The sequence below is a fragment of the Hyperolius riggenbachi genome, chromosome 7 (genome assembly GCF_040937935.1).
Source record: "Hyperolius riggenbachi isolate aHypRig1 chromosome 7, aHypRig1.pri, whole genome shotgun sequence".
NCBI classification, from domain to species: Eukaryota; Metazoa; Chordata; class Amphibia; order Anura; family Hyperoliidae; genus Hyperolius; species Hyperolius riggenbachi.
In genome coordinates this window covers 27,392,493-27,402,246 of record NC_090652.1, presented here as the reverse complement: position 1 = coordinate 27,402,246, position 9,754 = coordinate 27,392,493, and the positions used below count along the sequence as shown (strand labels likewise).

The window sequence follows — 9,754 nt, the reverse complement described above, 5'->3', positions numbered from 1 at the left end:
CTTCTGTAGGGCATGCTGGGTACTGTGTGGTGCCATGCTGGGTGCTGTGGTGCCTCTATTCTGCCTGGGGGACATCCAGGACACCACAGAATAGATCCGGGGCACATGCCACCTGATCTTTGGGGCTAGTGACACCTCTGTATCTATCTATCTATCTATCTATCTATCTATCTATCTATCTATCTATCTATCTATCTATCTATCTATAAACCTGTCTATTTATCTGTAATTGTTACTAGCTGTGAAATGAATCCCCGCGTCTTGTGTTTCCATTGTGCCCGTCTGTCTTGGCGGTGGACTCTCCGCAGACCCTGAGCTGTACTAAGATACCTGACCCTGGAGACGCGAGTCGCTGTGATGTAGGAAAAGGCAGTGAGCTCCCTCATTCATCTCATTTCATTAATTCTTTGTGTGGGAGGAGAGTCAGGAATAAGTCAGGTTCTCTTTATTCTGTGGGGGAAAAACCTGCCTTAGCGTAGTAATGATGTATAATCCTCCAGAGAGGCATGAAAGAACGCGTAACTGTGACCCCAGTCAATGAATAGGTGACCTGCATAGCTGTGACCTCGGATAATGAGATGGAAGAATGGCTGTCCGGGCCCAGTGGGGATGTGATTGATCGGACTAGAGGTTCGCGCTCGGTAATTGGCCTCCGTGACTCTTTTGAGCGGTAAAGTGACTCTTGGTGAAGGGACAGGGAAATGCACATGCCAGAGTACAATGGAAGTGTACATCCTACTTACTGCTGTCTGTGTCCCCAATGAAGAGATGTCCCCATGTGTGCATACTTACATTGCCACGGCCAGGGGCGTAACTAGACTTAATAGGGTCCCCCTGCAAAAAATGATAGCTTGGGCCCCCTTGGTCTCCGCATGGCAGCAGAGAATATTCTGCTGTGAAGCAGCCTCTGGAAGCAGGAAAATTGCACACTCTCCTGCACATGGTTTTTGTGAGTGAACAGCAAGGGTATTTTGCTAATTGGCTGCACTTGCGGTTGGGGAGAGGGAGGAGGAGGGGCCCCCAAAGCCTCTGGGCCCCCCTGCCATGGCGGGGGTTGCAGGGGTGATTGCTACGCCCCATGGCCATGGCTCCACTCTCTCCTCGAGTATGCAGCATGGCAGCGTGCATCAGCGCTGCTCCATAAGGCCCCGATGCAAGTCACATGACATCGGGCTCTTATGGAGGAACACTGGTGCACTGCAGAGTGGAAATGGGCAAGGGGTACTTCAGTACCCCTATACCCAATTTACCTGGGGGGGGGGTGGACATCAGGGGGTCCAACAGATGCCACCATGAACCCCCAGGGTGCATACTTCCACTTCCTCCTGGGCACAGGAGGTGCCAAAGAGCCACTTGTCAATGGTATGGATAAAGGCTCTAGGGGGCTCTCTTCCAGAACCCCCCTACAGATCGGGGCCCACGTGGGCTGGTATAGCTCAGGGTGCGGAGCCCCATGCGGTCCAGGCTCTGCATTTTGGCCATACCAGCTCGCGTGGGCAGCAAATGGTTAAAGAATGGGCGGGGGACCCTGTCAGTTTTTTAAAAATGTACTTAAGTCCAAACCACGGCTGTTCTTCCTGGGCCAAATTAAAAAGTTTGGCATGACTTGCGTCCTTTTGACCCGCTTCTACTGCACCACTATTGAGGCTTCTACTCCATCTCTATCATTGTATGGTACATGGACGGCTCCGCGAGTGACAAGCACAAGCTACAGAGAGTCATCAAAGCCACAGAGAAGATCATCAGCACCCCTCTCCCATCTCTAGACCGCCTTTACTCCTTCAGACTGTGATTCAGGGCTGTCAGGATTGAAAATGATCCCTCCCACCCCGGCCACTGCTACCTCAATCTACTTTCATCGGGTCACTCCTTCAGGACCATCTCCCCCAGGACTTGTAGGCAAAGAAACTCTTTTTTTCCCTCCAAGCTGTCCTGGCCCTCAACTCAGCCCCCCCCCCCTTTCCTCAAATAGCAACCCCAAATGCATAATGCTGTGTAATGGATTCAAAACTTCCTGTCAAATGCAAGGTCTAGTCTGCAGAAATACTTAGCTACTAAGATAAGGAATTACACACACAGTGTTTCTCTCCCTCCTGCCTCTTCCCCCTCCCCTTGCTTGAAGAGTTGTCAGACACAGGCTGGGGGCTGGAATGATTTGTCTGTGATCTGTCCACACAGGAGCAGCTTGCTAGCAAGTTAGGATTAAACAATGCTAGCAAACTAGCCAAGTACATCTGTAGGTAACTGATCATTGCTGAACCAGTCAGCCTTAATTTTATCACCTGAGTTAGGCAAAAAATATCTACATTTTCGCCATACAAATATCGATTTTGATCACCCAAATAGGCCCCGCCAGCCAGCTATAGTGCCCCCTTTGTGTCTCTCCAAAGATGTGAAGCTGGAGCCGCCACTAATTCCTGCTCTGCTACGGTTGTTCTGCATACTTGAAGTCATTGGAAACTAGATTTAAAAAAAAAAGCCAGATACTTCCCTAAGGAGATGGAAGGCTCTGGGTCCTCATGAGCCTTCCCTCTCCTCTCCTGGTGCCCTCTGTGCATCACTTCCTTCCCCGTTTGAATCCGCCGCCGCGGGGGACTTCGGAAGTCTTCGGGAGCCGATTCCTCCCAAAGACAGGGGGGTTCTTACTGCACACACGCGAGTGCGCAAGAGAGGGCCCACGCGCGTGTGCAGTATGGAGCGGCCCATCTTTGGGAACATTTGGGCTCCTGAAGACTTCCGAAGCCTCCCTCTGGCAGTGGAGACTGGAGAGAGCAGCATTTGACCTAATTGGTCGAATATTGCTACGCGGGATCCTATGTGGGAACGGGCACTGGGAGAGAAGAGGGAGGCTCTAAGCAGTGTTCCTCAACCCTGTCCTCAAGGCCCACCAACAGTACATGTTTTGTGGAAGTCCACAGAGGCAGGGCCGGCGCTACCATAGAGGCAAAGGAGGCAGCTGCCCCAGGGCCCCAGAGCTTGTAGGGGCCCCCAGTGGCTACAAGAGGAAAAAAAAGTTTTCAAATCAACCTTATAGTTTTTGAGAAAATCGATTTTAAAGTTTCAAAGGAAAAAAAATACACATTAAAAAAACAGCCGACTTCAATGGTTAATAGCAAATCCACCTTGAATGCTAGAAACCCTAAATTTGCAGGATATGTTAATAAGATCATTGGGAATAAGAGGAAAAAACAATTTTTCAAAAAGACCTTATAGTTTTTGAGAAAATCGATTTTAAAGTTTCGAAGGAAAAAAGTATACTTTTAAATGCGGTAAATGTCACTTTTAGTACCTAAGGGAAGTGTAATTTTACATGTATCAAACGAAAGCGCAATACATTTCCTGACGGGGTTTCCTGGGGGTCCATACGCAGCCGCAGCGCTTTGGCCAGGGATCGCTATACAGCCGCAATATGGCTGTATGAAGATCCCTTGCATTTTTTTCCTATTTTCCCAATTTTTTTTTTATGTTTAGAGTGTGGGAATTTTTTTTTTTAATTATGTGGGGTCCTCCCTCCTAAAGCTTTTTAACCCCTTGTCCCCCATGCAGGCTGGGGTAGCCAGAATGTGGAGCTCCGACCGATTTGGGACTTCACACCCTGACTATAACAGCTGCAAAAAAAGTCCCTTAATGCCAATTTTTGCTCCGGGGTATCTGTTGGGGGGGGGGGGGGGGGCAGGTTTATTTTGCCCTGGGGCCCCATTGTTGCTTAAACCGGCCCTGCACAGAGGTAGTTAATCAGCTCTGCTGAGACACTAATTGCCCCACCTGTGCATGTTTGTGGTTTCCTGCAAAACATGTACTGCTGGTGGGCTTTGAGGACAGGGTTAGGGCAGACTGCAGAGCCTCCCTCTCCTCTCCCGTTCCCACATAGGATCCCGCATAGCAATATTCAACCAATTCAGTCACGATGTTGAACTTTTTTAAATGTCTTCTATCATTGCCGTTACTCTTTAGAGTGACACATTCGTGGTTAGTCTTTCGTATTGATCTGAAGTCCTGATGAGAGGTTATTTGCTGATCTCAGCTCCAAGGGGAGCTTTGAAGTTTTTTGAAATCCCCCAGTCTGCTGCCAATCGCTCTGAACCCCCAAAGCAAGCTAAGTTTGTTTCCCCTGAAGTTTCAGTGAGATGCAGCATTTTCAGGTATTCCTTTAAGCAGGAGCGGTGGAACGAGTGCAGAGCTTGGCGATAACCCACAGAGACGTGAGAGATTTGTAGTCTGAGCTGGGCGGGGGAGACCTGTCACAGGCAGCCAGCAGTTCAGGATTCCCCCTCAGGCTGCGGGGTCCCAGGTGCCGGTGCAAGCGCCACTCAGGTCTCATCATCTGACAAGCAGTGTGACAAGCGCTGTGCCTGTTCCCAGCGTCCCTGTCAGCTGTCCCCTCCCCCTCCCTGCATCTATGTATTCCCAGAGATTGCCCTCATGCTGCTCCATACAGGGGATGTGCAGACACTGCTTTATGTGTATTATTTGTGGTTTATGCTAAAAGACCTCTCATGCTATGTATCTTTAGCTACATAGGGCTCATTACGTGCAACTACTTAAAGGGGCACTACAGCGAAAAACTGTAAAATTTAAAATATGTGCAAACATATACAAATAAGAAGTACATTTATTCCAGAGTAAAATGAGCCATAAATTACTTTTCTCCTATGTTGCAGTCACTTACAGTAGGCAGTAGAAATCTGACAGAAGTGACAGGTTTTGGACTAGTCCATCTCTTCATAGGGGATTCTCAGCAAGGCTTTTATTCTTTATAATGATATTCCCTAAAAAAGATTGAGGGCTCGTTTCCACTATCGCGAATCCGCATGCGTCCAACGCATGCGGATTCGCACATGTCATGTAAGTGGATGTGCCTGTTTCCACTTCGGCGTTGGCGTTGTGCGTTTTTCGTCGCGGTGGAAAAACGCTCAAAAGAGGCAACGATTTCGCCTGCGTGTGGAATGCATGCGATTCGCATGCGATTCGCATGTAATGTATTTGATAGGGATTTCGCATGCGGTTACTACATGCGAATTTGTATGCGAATTCGCATACGAAAACGCGTACAATAAAGTTTCCCATTCAATTTTTTTTTTTTTCCCCTTTTGTACAATTACCCACAAGCAAGGCCTTCTTTCCTGCTTCCTGTGTCTGTATTTCAAAGCGACTGGCAGACATGGAATACACTATTGAGAGCCTGGTATCCTTGGTACATGATAATCCTTTTATATATGATAAAAGGCTGCCAGGCTATAAGGACAAAGCACTTATTAAGAGGACATGGCACAGCATAGCAGAGGAATTCACTCCGGATTGGGAGGACTTGTCATCGTCAAAGAAAAAGTTGGAAGGTGAGTGGTGATCTGTGCACTTGTAATATGTTTTGTGTGTATTGTGATAGCTTTATATGAGTAATGGGCCATAATGTGAATGACAGGTGTTTGGCTCGTGGTTTCCACAGGCCACAGGCCACTGTACTGTCACGCTGTAGATCGTACCCTGGGGGTAACATTCCCCCCTCCCCCCAATTGTAGGGGACTCATGTAGTGGAATAACATAGATGTGCCTGGAAAATAGATTATGAAGTGCAACAACAGCACAACCCAGCGGTTCTGCAGTCGATAAGTGGGGGGATGATCACGCAGCACGTGTGGCGCACGTTGGCTAACCAATACACGCACTTCCGCCAGATGTCATGTATGCCTACCATTTGTGCGGTGGGGTTACAGTTAGTATACGTAGATAGGTTGATGTCATTACTGGTGAAATGTGCCTTAATGTAACGTCTAAGTACCCCAGCACCAAGAAGCATGATGTATATGAATATGTTAGTGTTAGTGCTTTCACTCAATCAGTCAAACACATTGTTATGTTTGCACATTTTATTAGTAGAAAGCCAGAAAAAAATGCATGTAGGTCTACAATCTCCCAGCTCTGTTTTGGAAGAAATGCGACATACAGTCGCGATTTCTGAGTGCCTCATTCGTGTGCTGACCTCCACTCCAAGTGATGCCACTTAGCGGTGGAACCTCAAGTGCATTCACTTCATCCACCGAGATTCCTTCTTTGTCTATCACGACATTGTGAAGGATGCATGCAGCTTTCACCACAGACACCGCATTTTCCACTTTCAACTGGATAGCTGTATGCAGCACCCTCCATTTGTTAGCCAAAATGCCAAAACTACATTCCACCACTCGTCTGGCCATACTTAACCGGTAATTAAAATGTCTTGTCCGGTCATTCAAGCGAGTGGCTGAGTATGGGCGCATTACATGTCGGGATAAAGCAAACGCCTCATCACCCACAAAGGTGTAGGGGTAAGCAGGATTGTTGGTCCCAGGCCATGGACTTGGTGGCGGCAAGTCCAGCGTGCCATTCTCCATGCGATAGCACAAGTTGGTGTTCCTGAAGATCTGGGAATCACTTGCTGTTCCGTATGCACCAACGTCGATGTACAGAAATTTGTAATCGGCATCAGCAACTGCCATAAGGACAATGGAAAAAAACTTTTTATAATTAAAATACTGACTACCGCTGTGTGGTGGCTGCACGAGTCTGATATGTTTGCCATCCACTGCTCCAATGCAATTTGGAAACCGACACTTTGCCCAAAACTTATTTGAAACCTCCTCCCAACGTTGGCGGTTAGGGACGGGCATAAAAGTGGCATGAAGTTCTCGCCAGATTACCAGACACGTGTCCTTCACAATGTTTGAAATTGTAGTTTTTCCCAAGCGGTAGGCGAAATGCAATGATGCAAATGATTGGCCAGTGGCCAAAAACCTATGGAGAAAAAGGAATGTACCATTAATGTTCTGTTTTGTTATGTTTTCTCTACAGTAAAATTCTATATGAATAAGTGGAGATCCGTAAGGGACACTTACAAAAAAGAATTGACGAAACTAAGGAAATTGGAGAAAAGTGGGAGTGCTGCTCCAGCTCCACCCACCTACAAGAACTTTGAATTGTTGTCCTTTCTGCGTACCATATATGAACCACGAAGGTAAAGTTACATTTCATATTTCGATTGGTTGCCTACTACAACCATTTAACCACGATCATTAACAACACACATACATTTGACAATGGCACACACTGTGAGATATATAGTATGGCTGAGGGAGGCCTAACAGCTGCTTAGCTCGTACCTAACATTTTAATCATGCAGGAAAGCACCGTTTGCTGTACAACAAAAACATGTGCAAGGGCTAGGTCAACCATACTCTGTACCCCCATGTGTATGTCAATGCCCATTCCACGTAGATATGTGTTGCCATGGATGCAGGATAATTACATAATGTACAGATCTGTTGCCACATATACTCAATCATACATTGGGATCTGTTGTTTTTTTTGTTTTTCAGAACAGAGGATAGTTTTTCCACTTCAACTAATGTGGAGGCCGACAGCGACAGTACTTGTGCTTCTGCCAACAGCAACTCAGATGCTGGGGACAATGTTTCAGAGGTGCCATCCACTCATACAAGTGGGAGTGCTCACTCCTCACTTACCACAGTGAGACCGCGGCCTAGACCAGCAACTCGACCAAAAAGAGTTAGGCCTGCCGTAGTGGACGAGGAGGAGAATGTACATTTGGCACAAATGAACAAAACTTACCAAGAAATTTTGGAACACTTCAAATCAAACCGTGAGCGACAAAGGTCACCCGAGGAGAATGTGGCCTACAAAATCACAGACTCAATGGTGCCTTACCTAATGGACATTGACCCACGTTACTATGCCGATGTACATGGGGAATTCATTGATGCAGCTAAAAAATATCTAGCAAAAACACGGCAAGACCGTGATGGCAACCAGGGTAATAAGCAGGGGTCCAACTTAGAGGGTAGTAGTTTTCGAGTTCCCAATCAGGGTACATACCAAGAGTGCTGGCCGTCTGATAAGTCGATGCCAGTTCATAGGTCAGAGCCGCAACACTCATGGATACAGCAAGGGCAAGCGTACAGTAGCATGCCTCCCTCACAGATGCATTCAATGGGGCGGCCACACAGAGAAACATCATCTACCTCTCGGACGGGAGCAGATGTGGGCGAAATGTATCATAGGAACCCCACTCAAATTCCCGAAACACGTTCATATCATAATTTAGATAGGCCTTCAGCACCCTGTGCTTCACAAACCACAGAATTCTCGATGACGAGATTCATGTTTGATTATGATGCTACGGAGTAATGAACACATTTTTCTTATTTGCTTTTGTTCGTCTCATTATGTAGTTGTGAATTGCATTATGCACAGTCCGTTGAGTGCACTACAGAGGCATGTACCGAAGCCATCATACAAACTTTCAGTTAAAAATGTTTTTTGTTGTAAAGATTCAAAATGTTAAGTATTACAGGACCAGAGTGAATGTCCGTATATGTAGTTTGGTTATCATGATTTTGTGAAGTCAGACAGTGATTGATTTGCCATCACATGCAAAGAAAACACCCATCACTATCATGGCTGCCTTTACTACAAACATATTGTGCAAACAAATCTGCATGCTACAATTTTCAATCTGTGAAGCTGCTGCTCCTGGCAGCAGATCTCCCCCTATACATTTCCCCAAGGTGGGGCAGGGTTCTCTTTGCTGCGCTGCACAGCATCCTACCATCCCGCACCGCATGTCTACATCCCAGCGTACAAGATCCTTCCTGTGTCACTCCTTTCTTGCAACTTCATGGTCAGCAGAGTGACACCGAAAGTATACTGCACTGTGGGATGTGGCCAAGTGGTGCGGCATTGTAGCACACAGTGCAGGTTAGAAAATAAAATCAGGAGGCACAGAAAAATAGTAAACACTACTGTTAGAAAAGTACTGTCAGTATTGTTTGCCTCATGGCTATGTGGACGTACATAGCGATTGAGCTGTAGGTGCGGCCATGCCGCCTTTCCTCTGTTATATGACGATTTTGCCGATTAAAGTGGCCCATTGACAACGCATCTCACAGACTCTGTCTGTCTGTATTACGGCACAGTCATGTGAGGGGATCTGAAGCCTATTTCATTGCCTCCCTTCCCTGTGTATTACAGTGACTTACATCGCAACACTGGGTCAGGAGGCAATGAAAGGGGCTCCTGAGACGCTCATATGCCTAAGCCATAATAAATAAGCGCACAGTATACATCCGGGGATCACAAAGAAAGGAGGTTGTGGAGCCGAAGTCGATAGATGATGTTCACATTGGAACATCAGCCTCTGCTCCTTGCGTGGCTGCAAAATGTTTTTCCTTCAGTAGTTAAAGTGTATGTATCTGCTTATGTGAGGCAAAACATGCACATGTGTTCAAGCACCATTGGTGTAGCAGTACACTTCTCTTGCTGGCCCTTTCATGAGAGGACTGTAAGTTTAAAATTTAACACCCAGTCAACATAAGCAATGAATAATGCAGTCTGAAAAGCAGATGCAGATATGTTGAGTACACTTTGTATTATGCTTTATGTGTTTGTGTTGGTTTACAAAGCTTGACAATGTGACCAAAATGGAACTATTTCCAACATGTTGTGCTACTTGCAAGTGTTTGTTTGATTAAAAATTACAACACAAGATAGCACTTACTATTATTTAATACGTTACCTAAACATTATATTAAAAAAAATTATGTTTTAATGTTGCCTGTGTCCTTTGTTCACCATCTAAAGTCATATAAAGTAACCAGTCCTTGCCAACTGCTGGGTGGTCCCTCCACGTGGCCAAAGCCTCTCCACCTTAACTGCTGCATTGATGATGTTAGTGGAAGTGAAGACAGAGAGGCTTTTGCGA

General features: G+C 46.4%; 1 protein-coding gene across 1 annotated transcript; it reads left to right on the top strand.

Annotated features, from left to right (window-relative positions):
* The first annotated feature begins 5,113 nt into the window (after window positions 1-5,113).
* LOC137525450 (uncharacterized) lies at window positions 5,114-9,470 on the top strand. The gene is made up of 3 exons (XM_068246542.1): window positions 5,114-5,336; window positions 6,829-6,991; window positions 7,353-9,470. Exons 1-3 carry the CDS (start codon window positions 5,162-5,164, stop codon window positions 8,179-8,181), a joined length of 1,167 nt encoding a protein of 388 aa, XP_068102643.1. The 5' UTR covers window positions 5,114-5,161; the 3' UTR covers window positions 8,182-9,470.
* Window positions 9,471-9,754: the final 284 nt, after the last annotated feature.

Bases quoted from the DNA above. Each gene is read 5' to 3' on its own strand.
- LOC137525450 (XM_068246542.1), top strand. From the start codon at position 5,162: ATGGAATACACTATTGAGAGCCTGGTATCCTTGGTACATGATAATCCT. The intron at 5,337-6,828 runs GTGAGTGGTGAT...TTTTCTCTACAG, and splicing joins GTCAAAGAAAAAGTTGGAAG to TAAAATTCTATATGAATAAG. The intron at 6,992-7,352 runs GTAAAGTTACAT...TTTGTTTTTCAG, and splicing joins ACCATATATGAACCACGAAG to AACAGAGGATAGTTTTTCCA.